The following is a 12,434-nucleotide window of genomic DNA, read 5'->3' as shown; positions in this document are numbered from 1 at the left end:
TGTGTGTGTGTGTGTGTGTGTGTGTGTGTATGTGTGTGTGTGTGTGTGTGTGTCTGTCTGTGTGTGTGTGTGTGTGTGTGTGTGTGTGTGTGTGTGTGTGCGTGCGTGTGTGGAGTACCCATACCATACTCGGGTGCATGTGCCCAAGGGGACCCGGGCTTGCGTCCAACCCGGGTCATTTCCTGGTCACACCCCGTCTCTCTCTCCCACTCACCCCCTGTCACTCTACCATCTTGATGTCTGATTACAGGCACAAAAAGACCCAAAAGTATTAAACAAACATACAACAAAAACAAACAGCTGCTCTAAATTTTTGAGTTTTTTGGTAACAGCATTTTCCTTGAGTAATGTTACCCGAACCAAATAAAAATGATCCTATATATTTATAAAATAAGTAGCCAGTATTTATAAAACAAAACAGAAAACCTGTATAGCACACTGTGATGAACATGATGGTGGATACAGTACATAAACATAGAATAGACAGTCAGGAGATAACACAACTCAGTGTGGTAAGGGGCTATGGCACTTCTATGTCAAGATGGCGGCAGGAAACAGTGAGTAAACAGAGTAATGCAAAACATACACAGATGATGACAGACCACTGATGACTCACAGATGATTCACAACCACAGTTTTTGATCACTTCCAAGAACAGCGGTGAGTGACTGAACAGTTACCTAGCAGCAGCTGGGAGGTACATTTCCTCATGCGATGTCAGGGAGGGACATTCAACATTGGGTGCCACTGGAGGAGCGGTGCTGGGCGCTAAGTGCCAGAGACGTGTGTGTTTGGGGTTGTTGTCTTGTTGAAACACCTGCTCCAGGGGCATTTCCCCCTGAACAGAATCCCCAAACAAGATCTCGCTATTACTATGGAAGACCTAAATGCAAAAGTAGGAAGAGAACATGTTTTGGACCCGTGAGAATAATGGGGAAATATGGCAGCATGGAGATATATAAATAAAAGGGAGAATACCTTGTGGAATTCTGTGGCCTAAATAACGTTGTGATAGGCAGAACTTTATTTTCACACAAAAATATCCACAAATTGACTGACTTGGGTGTCACTTGATGGAGGAGACAAGAGCCCAATTGACCACATCATAATAAATGGCAAATGGAGGAGGAGCTGATGTAAGAAATGGCCATAATCTTGTTACTGTTAAACTTCCAAGGGTATGATATAGGCTCAAATTGATAAGTGCGACCAGCTACATACATTTAGTTTTTTTTTTTTAGAATTTAGCACACATTGTAATACTTAAAGGTAGATTATTTTGCAAAATTGTGATCTGCATTTTCTTTAATGCCTTATGGATATCTGACAATACTGTATATGATAGTATCATCTGCATACAGCTGCAGATGATACTGATATGTACAGCTGCATCTATATTTGTACAAATATATTTTAAGTAGATTGTAAACAACAGAGGCCCTAGTATGGAGCCTTGAGGGACTTCAACTATTAGTTCTGCTTCCCCTGACTTAATGCCTTCACATTTGACACACTGATATCTGATATCACATTTAGACAGACATTGTAACAAATTAGAGTGATCAACTGTATCTAAAACCTGATTGAAAAGGAGTAAGAATATTATTTACTGCTAAGAAGTCCTTTAACTGATCACTAACTAATTTTTAGCAAACATTTTTGCTAATACTGAAAGATTTGAGAGAGGACGATAATTGTCTATCAAAGTTGGGTCCCCATTTTTCAGCAATACTAGCCACAAGTTTTAGAAGGGAAAGGTCCCACCAGGCCCAGCTGACCTTTTACAAACCTTTGCACCTTTTGCAACGCGAATAAGACCTTCTCCCTTGAAATTGCCTCAAAAGTAGAATAGAATAGAATAGAATATATACTTTTTTGATCCCTTGAGGGAAATTCAGTTCTCTGCATTTAACCCAATTTAACCGAATTAGTGAACACACAGCACACAGTGAACACACAGTGAGGTGAATCACACAACCCAGAGCAGTGAGCTGCCTGTCCAACCAGCGGTGGACTGGCAACCCTCAGGTTACAGTCTCAACCCTCAGTAGGCCACGGCTGTCCCCAAAAAAGTAGAGTCCGAGCAAATATTGGGGTGAGATAACCTAGATGAAAGATGTTCTAGCTTCTGCTTAAAAAGGAGTCTGGCAGAGGCAGAGGTAAAGTGGTTATTAAAGTAATCAACAATATCTTTTTTTATCAGTAATTTGCTCATTGTTGACATTTACAGATTTAGGAAGAGCTGAAAATGAAGAATTTGTTTTCATTGAATTTATAATTTCCCAAAATTCTAAATTTGAGGGGTTTTGTAGATTTCTCGTTGTCTCATCAAGGTAGAACTCTGATTGTGGCTTTTGCACACCCAGTATGCAGTTAACAGTAGAGGTACCAACAGTCCAACACTGGTATTGAAACCAACTCAGCACTGTGGGTGAACTAGATCAACACTAGAGGGCAGCAGAGAGCTGCTGAGAGAACTTTGGATCAACTCTCTACTACAAGTCTCCTGGCAGTCTGGCCCTGGAATGCTGAACACACACTATTCCTCTCACCAGAACATTCTCAAATACGTTTCTTCGCTTTATATATATATCTATAATGATGACAATGTCTAAATATATTATAACTATGTTATTACAAACATATTCAAATAGGATCAATAAACAAAAAGTCTCTAAAGTTCATTTAGTCAGTAAATGTGTAAGTATATTTCTACCATAAATGGATTGAAAAAAATAGGTATTGTGTAGAGCATGAGGAAAGGTCATCTGATTGCCTCTGTGAGGGAACTTGGGGACATGTGGACAGACACCCTCCTCCTCTGCGTCCATGCCTTGGATAGTGAGAGAGGCTGGATAGTGAGGAAACGTTCTCTCTCTCTCTCTCTCTCTCTCTCTCTCTCTCTCGTAGAGAATAGAGAGAATGGCGTGAGTGGGAGAGAGAGACGCGGTGTGACCAGGAAATGACCCGTGTTGGACTCGAGCCCGGGTCCCCTTGGGCACATGGACCCGAGTCACACTGATTTGGCCCACACCGGTTCTACGAATCTGTCTATAGTGTACAGTAAACAGGAATTCAGATATGAATGGTGGGCCATACATACAACCCGACTCTGGATTGTTAATGAGTTATTTCATTGTGTCGTAGTTTGTTGTACAACCTCAAAATACAACACCAACAAGCAGCTTACTTGAACAGAACAGCTTTATTTCAAGTTTTCCTCAGTTTGCCTCTGACCAATAGCATGTTCCTTATACAGCACTCCTATGAACTTTCTTATGAGGGAGGTTGTTAGGTTATAGGCATACTGTATCAGGTTGAAATATGTTAATCTATTTCAAATGTTTTCAGGGATCAATCATAAGGGTTGAAGTATTTTGTCCTTGTTTTATGTAAACTGCATGAAAAAGACAACCTGCTATTGTAAAACTATTGTAAAAGACAACCATCTGTAACAACAACTTTTGTCCTTTTGACCTGGAATTCCATCCTTAATCAGTACTTTACCTGACCAAGTACAGTAATGGAGTCCACTGTACTTAATAAATAATGAAAAGCAAAAACATGTCTTTCTTTACCGTACCATGGTATGATTTGTCATTTGTTAACATCATACTATCAAACTCATATAGCTCAATTTCATTTGAATAGTATGAAACTATTTGGTTTGAACAAAATAGTAATTTGTTTCAAATATTGCAGCACAAGTACTATATTCCACTGTTACTGTAGTTAAAATTCAAACTCAAGTAAGCGCATACAGTTAGATCTTATTTTACAAAAATATTTAACAAAATGTTAAAAATGTTACAAAAATTCAACATGAACACAGTCTATTGACAGTCACTCACTGCCTCAACCCCCATTCTCAACAGGGGGGTCCCCCCTCCTTATACCCCGCCCAGTACTCCAGCAGTTGTTTGGCAGAGAACAAGATTGTGGTTATGACGTTAACATAGTCACAGCGTTTGAACGGCCCCGATGTGTACGCTCTGAACTGAGAGGGGTCAGGAGGAATGCTGACCTCTATCTTCAAGTGTGTCAGGCACACGCCTACATAAGCGTCCTCGATGTTGAAGAACTTGATGTCCTTGGAGACTCGCACCAGCTTCTCTGGGAGGTCGTTGGAGAGGAGGTAGCCCATCCCCTGCACGTAGTTGGGATAGTTGGGCTCGGGGAAGAGCTCCTCGGAGACGTACCATTTGGACTGGGGGTCACGGACCACAGGCCGGTTCCACATGGTGTAGCCTGTGATGTAGTTCTGTTTGGGCGTCTGGGGCATGAGCAGCATCGACATGAGGTTCTCCACGTTGAGGAACATGTCCGAGTCGATCTTCATGGCGTAGGCGGCACCTGGGCAGTAGGTGGCCAGCCAGTCCATGATCACCATGGTCTTGATGGTCAGGTTGAAATAGGAGTCCACGAAGTCACTCAGCAGGATATCGTGGTGCCACGCGCTCTCGTTGTATACCCTCTTCTTCGCACTCGGAGTGGCCACGTCGGGGTGCAGACTGCCCAGCAGGAAGAGCGTGGTCACCACCTTGCCCTGCACCACGGTCTCGTTCCCCCACGTGCTCCGGATGGCATCGCGGGCCCACTCGTTGCCCGGGTGCACCGGCACCATGAGCACCAGGAAGGGCTTCTGCCTCTGGCACACCTCTGGCTCGTTTATGAGGAGGCTTGGTAGGTGGTTCTGCCTGGTTGTTGCCATCAGGGTGCTAGCAATGGTGGAGGTGATAGTCCTGATGGGGCTTTTGACAGTGGTGGGAGAGGGAGTGGTGGTGGTGGTGGTGGTGGTGGTGGTTTTGGTCACACTGACACCTGTCTTCGGCATTAATTTGGAAGGGACTCTTTCATTGTTGTGGGGTTCAGGTTGGCGTTGAGGGTGGGGGTAAGTAGGTGAACTGAGGATTAATCTGGAGAATGACTGAAAGGAGAAACCATCTTGCTGCCCTGTCTGATGCACAATACTTATAGGGAAGATGTCTGCCACGTAGAAGCCAGCCAAAGCGCACAGTGAGATGGCAAGAAGTACTCTGAAACAGTTCCTTACGTCACATCTCTCTCCTGCAATGACAAGGGAAGAGAGTACATACAGTCATTTCAGTGGCAATTGCTCAGGCAATCATTTCTGAATCAGCTGACATTGTCTGGAAACAATTTTAGATATTTGATGTATTGATATTCATTACATATTTTATGCCCACATATTTAATAATAAAAATGCTTCTAATGCTTAAAATAAACACACCTCCCCTGTGGTCATTGGAATCCTATGGAGTCATTGAGGTACATGAAGCTGGGATTGTATGTAATTTCTATGCAGGCTTGGGCAAATGCCTTATCAGGGGCACATGTCATAATCCTATTACTCAAATGACCACACCTTTTCCTACCTATTAGCTTATTAATATGTCGCAATGGTCCCTATTGTACACACAGCGCAACATGGCGTAAAGCGTAACGTAAAACGCAATGCAAGTCTTCTTCATATCGTACACCCAATCGGTGATGAATTTTTGCCATGCGCTCCATTTTTATTAAACCTTGAGTACAAAGGATGTGGCAACTAATGACATGAGGTGTGGTCTGCAGAATTATCCACAAATCACTATCTTACATGCACCATCATCACACCACTGACCAAGAATGACTGTAGTGAAAAGTGTATATAAAGCACAGCTGAAGACGCGCTGTCACGAGATGTACTGTAAGCAGCCCTTAGCGACCAGTCCCAAACAACTCCTCTGAAGGATACATTCACTCTGTCTGAAATCGACTACTTCCGTTAGTACACTTTCGTGCAGCACCCTATGTGCACATGTGTGCTTACTGGCATAGTGTGCACATTTTAACAGAATAGTGTCGTCTCATATCAAACGCTAACCTCCGTGCACTTCACGTAAATGACGATCGTAACGTTTATATTTAATTTTATTCGTGTCCTTTATTAGACTGTGACGTGTCAAAACATGAACAGTTTATGTTATAACTTGCTTGTACCTCTGTAAAGTGTGTTTTCCACCGCTGCTGCTTCAGATTTCTCTACCGCGATTTCTACGAGTTTGAAAATACTCCCTCCCCTTCCATTATATAGCCAAGATGGCGTCCGTTGAGGGCGGAAAGTGTCCATCGTTCCACACTCAACTTTTTGACCGTTATTAGCGCACCATCCGGGGACTTGCAGTGCCCTGCATATCGTTCGAAATTTCAGTGTGAACGCCCTCACACACTCAAATGAAGTATTTTAAGCGCAGAAGTGCGCCATTTGAGACACACTGATTTTTATTCAGTCATTTGAGACACACTGATTTTTATTCGGTCATTTGAACATTATTGGAGTAACTATTGCTTTATTCAGGCTTTGTTTTCAATTGTAACCCCTCATCAGTCAATAGTGAATGTAGTCAGAATGCATATAGGCTATACTCTGCTAGTGTTAGGATAGGTTAGGACCTCATCATGGTAGGGCAAACACTGACTAATGTTGCATTCAACGGCATATGGGACGTGGGACTTATCCTACCTCCAACTAAGAGAAGTGCACTGGAATGCCTGTCGAAGTGGAACCTCCAACTGAGAGAGATAAAACTTCAACAAATAGGCTATAAATATTATTTCTCTACGTATAGGGTTGTTTTAGACACTGCAATTTTAACACAACTTGTTTTTTCATATTATGGCGTGAAATGTTGCCATCATTACCTGTTAGAATTAAAATATATGGGTAAAGTTAAACCCAGTTGCCCTACATAGCAATATGCAGCGCTTTTACGGCTCCAGAACAGTTGGTGAAGATGTTTTAGTTAGAAGACCGCTATGTGTCAACCAATGTTACCCAGTGCGTCCATGCTTTTTGTTTACATTCCACCTCAATTACCTGGAGCTAGTACATTTCAGGTAGGATAAGTCCCACGTCCCATTGCCATCAAACACAGCATTACAGGCGGGGCTTCAGTGATGTCACTACCTGTGGCTAATTAGGCTAAACTGGGCACCTGTCCGGGGTTCTTGGCCTCACAATTAATTTCCAGGCCTTCCGAAAAGATTACACCTTGAGAACAAGACGCTTCGTACGTGTGTCATTTGGAAACGTCTTAAATCCATTATCGCTCATTTCAATTTGGGACCTATTTGTTTATTCAAAGTCTAAAGGCAGTCCAAAGTAGCCTGAGTTATTTCTTGTGGGTTATTTCTTCATAACAAGACACCTGCCAAGTTTTAAATCAATCGTATGAACGATTCAATAACAGACAGTTCACTAGTTTGCTCATTGGGTTGTATAAAGTGAGTACAGAGAATGGCAAGTTTGACTTGGTAGCTGGCCTTGGTCCTGGGATGCCAATAGCGGAGATCACTTGTGAGTGATGCCCGCTAACACCCTCCTATGGATGAGGGGTAATTTGGAGCTTAGAGCTAATAGTGAAATGGAGGAGCAGGGGAGGAGGTGGGAGGCTTTGCAACTCCAGCATGACGTAAAGGGCGGCAAGGAGGGTTTTATACCCTATGACCGGAAGTTGATGTGAGTTATGCCTGTCAATCAACCCTATGGGCTTCTCCCGATCTTTGTTTAGAAAACATTACAAAGGCGTTCCTGTAATTTATAGATAGATCAATCTATGCAGCAGCCCCCCCTCTCTCTCGCACACACACACACACACACACACACACACACACACACAGTGTGACAATATCAAGTTACACTCCTTACACTGCAACAACACTCTACGCTTGGATGACATTTATTGTAAACCTGACCATGAGCCTATAAAGTATTTCTGTTGATAGCAATATTGTATGGTGAAACTGTAGGCTAATAGACTACAAGGGCCTGAATCTGTCAGGTAAGACTGTCAGTTGGAGCGAGTTGACTCACCTTTCCCTGTCATCGTTGCTGAAGCCCGTAGACCAGCTCCTGGCTGCCGTGACCCCAAACCTGCAGATTGGCTGAGGGTCCATACCTAACAGGGTTTTACACTGCTACAGGTGTGGCCCCGCCTCTGCTGATGAGGTCACAGGTGTGGCCCCACCCCCACCGCTGAGGTCACAGGTGTGGCCTGGGAGGAACACAGGCAGGGGAGACAGAGGCAGTGGGGGAAAGGCCTCTTGAAATCTTCCAGGATGAATGGACAGAGAACGGGCCTGAGATCTGATAAGGTGTGTGTGTGTGTGTGTGTGTGTGTGTGTGTGTGTGTGTAAAAAAGTCAAGAGATGGCAATGTAAAATTTTTAAAGAGCCACCTGCAATAATGCTTTATTTGGAGAGCCTCTTTTCAGTCCACCCACCTGCTAGTCTTGACGGTCAACGGTTTGTCAATTTCCTTTGAATTTACAGTAACTCAAGCTCAAACAAAAATACACCTGGTGATTCAACCGAGTTATCTTGAACTAACATCAACATCAATGGCATACCCTCCACTGCCAAGAACTTCTGTATTACTCACTATCAGTAAAATGTTCAAGAGATAGCTAAACTTAATTAATTTGATTAATTGATATTACATGTACACCTTGAGAACAAGAGGCATCGAAAGGGGGAGGGGAGCAGGATATAATTCCAAGACTATGCACCTTAAACATACAACGTGTATGACGAAAGTTTGGGACTGCCATTTGAATTATTTTGTAACAGTAGCACACACGCACATCACAGAATCACACAACCCAACAACGGCAATGTTTGTCAAATGCTGCTTAATTAACATCATTAGTGTCATTCTTCTTGATCTGACATTGTTGCCATTGTCGTAACCACTGATAACAAAGCTGACTCAAAGATGGCTTGAAAAAAAACAGGAGGGTTCATATTTGTATGGGCTTTCCTTGTAACTCTCATTTGGGAGTTCTGTTTGATGTCCATGATGAGCCTGATTGTTCAAGGGCGGTAGTATTACAGTGCCAAAACTGTACATTTCACCCTTGGTCCCACATACAGTACAGTAACAAAGTGTTAGAAATATCTCTTTTTTTCTCTGTGAAAAGGACTATGCCAATTATCATTAAATGTCAGCTTACTGTGACATGTGTCCAGACATATAAATTGTCGCGTTTATCTTGGCCACATTCATATTGCAGATCAGCAGGTTAATAGGCCAAAATAGATCAATGTTGCAAGAATAGTTTGACTTTATAATAGTGACTACGTTTTGACTGGCTCTTGGTAAACATGTGTTTCCTTGTTTTCTAAAGAAAAAACATTATGCATGTATTGATTGATCTTTATTGCCGATCAACCTGGTTAGCATAGTTAGCATTGTTAGCACAGTTAGCATTTTTGCAAGCCCTCTCTTGCAGGTCCTCGGACAGGCACATTTCTAGTTATTACCTCCACCAAGGAGGTTATGTTTTCATTGAGGACCGGCGTATGTTTGTCTGTCTGTTTGTCTGACTGATTGTTAGCAAGATAACTCAAAAAAGTAATGGATGGATTTCGATGAAATCTTCAGCGAATGTCAGACATGACCCAAGGAAGAAACGATTGAATTTTGCGAGTGATCCGTAATTCCGTCGGGATTCCAGAGCCGTTTATGTGTTTCGCTTAGGGGTGTAATGGCATGGTATGGCCACGTGGTGGCGATCTGAATAGTTTAGGTTCAAATGTATGACAACCTAGGACGAACAATACAGGCGGAGGTCTGCGCTCTCTGAGTGCTTTTCTAGTTTATTATTCTGTTCACCCACTTTTTGAGAAAGAGCGTTTGAGCTATAGATGCGGTTCCAACACTAAAATATCAGGCCCGATCCGGTGTATAATGCCAGTTATTTTCGGGGTGGCTGCCGGTTGTCGTTTTTCTGGTATTCCTGTTTTTCTCCGGTTTTCAGTCCCATTGAAATGAATGGGGGAATGTTCAGGCATTGACATGACTGCCCCCTGGTGAGCAAGCCCACTCTTGCAGCTCCTCCTCGGAGATGCACATTTTTAGTTCACAATACAGTTGTTAATTACTTCCAAGAACAGCGGTGAGTGACTGAACAGTTACCTAGCAGCAGCTGGGAGAAACATTTCCTCATGCGGCGTCAGTGAGGGATATTCAACATTGGGTGCCACTGGAGGAGCTGTGCTGGGCGCTAAGTGCCAGAGACGTGTGTGTTTGGGGTTGTTGTATTGTTGAAACACCTGCTCCAGGGGCATTTCCTCCTCAACAGAATCCCAAAGAATCCCAAAACAAGATCTCACCATTACTATGGGAGATCTAAATGCAAAAGTAGGAGGAGAAACAAGAAGATAATGGAGAAATATGGCAGATAAAAAATAAAACAGAGAAAACTTTGTGGAATTCTGTGGCCTAAATAACCTTGTGATAGGCGGAACATTATCCCCACAGAAACATATCCACAAATTGACTTGCGTGTCACCTGGAGGAAGAGACAAGAGCCCAATTGACCACATGATCGGTGGCAAAAGGAAGAGGTCTTCACAGGATGTAACAGTGAGATGAGGAGCTGATGAGTGACCAACATCTTGTTACCGTTAACCTCATTGATAAGCGTGACCAGCTGGCAGTAAAAGATTTGAAACCATTCCAAACATCTGGTTAGAAGGAACCACCATCTTGTTACCTAAGAAAGGAAATCTAACCCATTATAACAACTGGAGAGGAATAACATAAAGTGTTCTGCAAAATATTGATCAACTGAATGAAAACAACAGTGGACAATATATTATGCAAGGAGCAGGCAGGATTTAGGAAAGGAAGAAGCTGCACTGACCATATTTTTGCATTTAGAAATCGAATTATGTACAGAATGGCAGAGACAACTAATCATTAACTTCATCAATTTGGGAAAGGCTTTTGACAGCCTCCATCAGGACAGTCTTTGAAAAATACTCCAGGTAGTATGTTCAACCAGCTTCCTCCTTGAATTGGGAGTGATGGACCATTTTTTTCAAACTAGAGAACTTGAAGTATGCAGACAACCTCCTTTCACACCAACAAAATCACTCGCAAGATAAACATCTACAGAAAAATGCTAGTATGTTGAAGATGAACGTGAAGAAAAGTCATGCCCCTCTACACGAAAGAGCTGCCTGTCATAGAATTGGATGGACAACAACTGACATGTCTTTCACATACCTAGGAAGCGTGGTAACAACAGAGGGTGGAGCTGACCAAGACGTAAAGGCCAGACTAGGAAAAGCAAGGACAGCATGTCTAAGACTTCAAAACATGTGGAGGTCAACAAACATAACAAAGGAACGCCAAGACCAAGCTATACAACAGCCGTGTAATGTCTGTCGTTCTTTAAGGTATACTGAATGCAGGAAAATGACAGGCAAGAATTTCCAGCGTTCACAACAGGATCAGGGAAACAATACTGTTACGAGAGAGATGGAAATGGTGAGGGCATGTACCTGGGAAACCATCTGATAACATCACAAAAGTAGCTCTGCGATGGACCTCTGAAGGAAGACGCAAAAGAGGGAGTCTCAAAACAACCTGGAGACCAACCATGGAAGGTGAAATGAGAGAGGCTACAGCTGGAACATCACTGAGAAGAAGGTAAACAACTACAGCGACGAGTGGAGATCCTTAGTCCATCTGGAACAACTAGGACTAGCTCAACTCAACTTGCATCTACCACCAATGCAAAGGAAAGAGTCAGGAGATGCATTTTCATTAGTATGCCTATTGCCTCCCAAGGGCAAGGGAATATACTATGCTATGCTACTGTTCCAAAACTACTGCCTGTCGGTAGTGGACAGATACATGACCAAATGTAGGCCTAACTAACAACATAATGTTTTGATATGATGCTTTCCTTTGTGCTGCTGTTTGGTTTCATTAATTTCACTTCTGTATCTTCAAGTATAGTGCCAAAACAAGACTGTAATACATGTACACACTACTACTACACACCCAGTATGCAGTTTACAGAAGAGCTACAAACAGTCCAACACTGGTAGTGACACAAACTCAGCACTGTGGGTGAACTAGATCAACACTAGAGGGCAGCAGAGAGCTACTGGAGAACGTTGGATCAACTCTCTACTACAAGTCCACAGGCAGTCTGGCCCTGAAATGCTGAACACACACTATTCCTTTCACCAGAACAAAATATGTTCTCAAATATGTTTCTACGCCTTTCTGTTCATATAATGATGACAGTGTCTAAAGATGTTATATTACTATATTATTACAAACTTATTCAAATGAGGGCCAATAAAGAAAAAATTCTGGCTCAAGTCTCTATGGTTCATTTCATCAGTAAATCTGTGAGTATATTTCTACCATAAATGAATTGAAAAGCTCAGAGAGAGGTCACCTGATTGGCTCTGTGAGGGAGCTTGGGACATGTGAACGCTCTGCTCCTCTGTGTCCATAACGTGGATAGTGAAGAGAGAGGCTGCAGGTCACTGTGGAAGCAGCAAAGGAATATAACAGAGAAAGCAACAGCGTATAATTCTGTCCCTCCTTATGAGCGCATGATAGTAAG

The 12,434-nt window shown here is 42.7% G+C and overlaps 1 protein-coding gene across 1 annotated transcript; it reads right to left on the bottom strand.

Annotated features, from left to right (window-relative positions):
* Positions 1 to 3,868: 3,868 nt before the first annotated feature.
* LOC134079243 (beta-1,3-galactosyltransferase 2-like) lies at positions 3,869 to 4,834 on the bottom strand. The gene has a single exon (XM_062535492.1). The coding sequence runs from the start codon at positions 4,832 to 4,834 to the stop codon at positions 3,869 to 3,871; it is 966 nt and encodes a 321-aa protein (XP_062391476.1).
* Between the last annotated feature and the right edge of the window lie 7,600 nt (positions 4,835 to 12,434).

The sequence above is a fragment of the Sardina pilchardus genome, chromosome 1 (assembly GCF_963854185.1).
Source record: "Sardina pilchardus chromosome 1, fSarPil1.1, whole genome shotgun sequence".
In the NCBI taxonomy this organism is placed as follows: domain Eukaryota; kingdom Metazoa; phylum Chordata; class Actinopteri; order Clupeiformes; family Clupeidae; genus Sardina; species Sardina pilchardus.
This window is presented reverse-complemented; position numbering and strand designations above follow the sequence as displayed.

Excerpts from the sequence above, each read along its gene's own strand:
- LOC134079243 (XM_062535492.1), bottom strand. The coding sequence starts at position 4,834 with ATGCCGAAGACAGGTGTCAGTGTGACCAAAACCACCACCACCACCACC.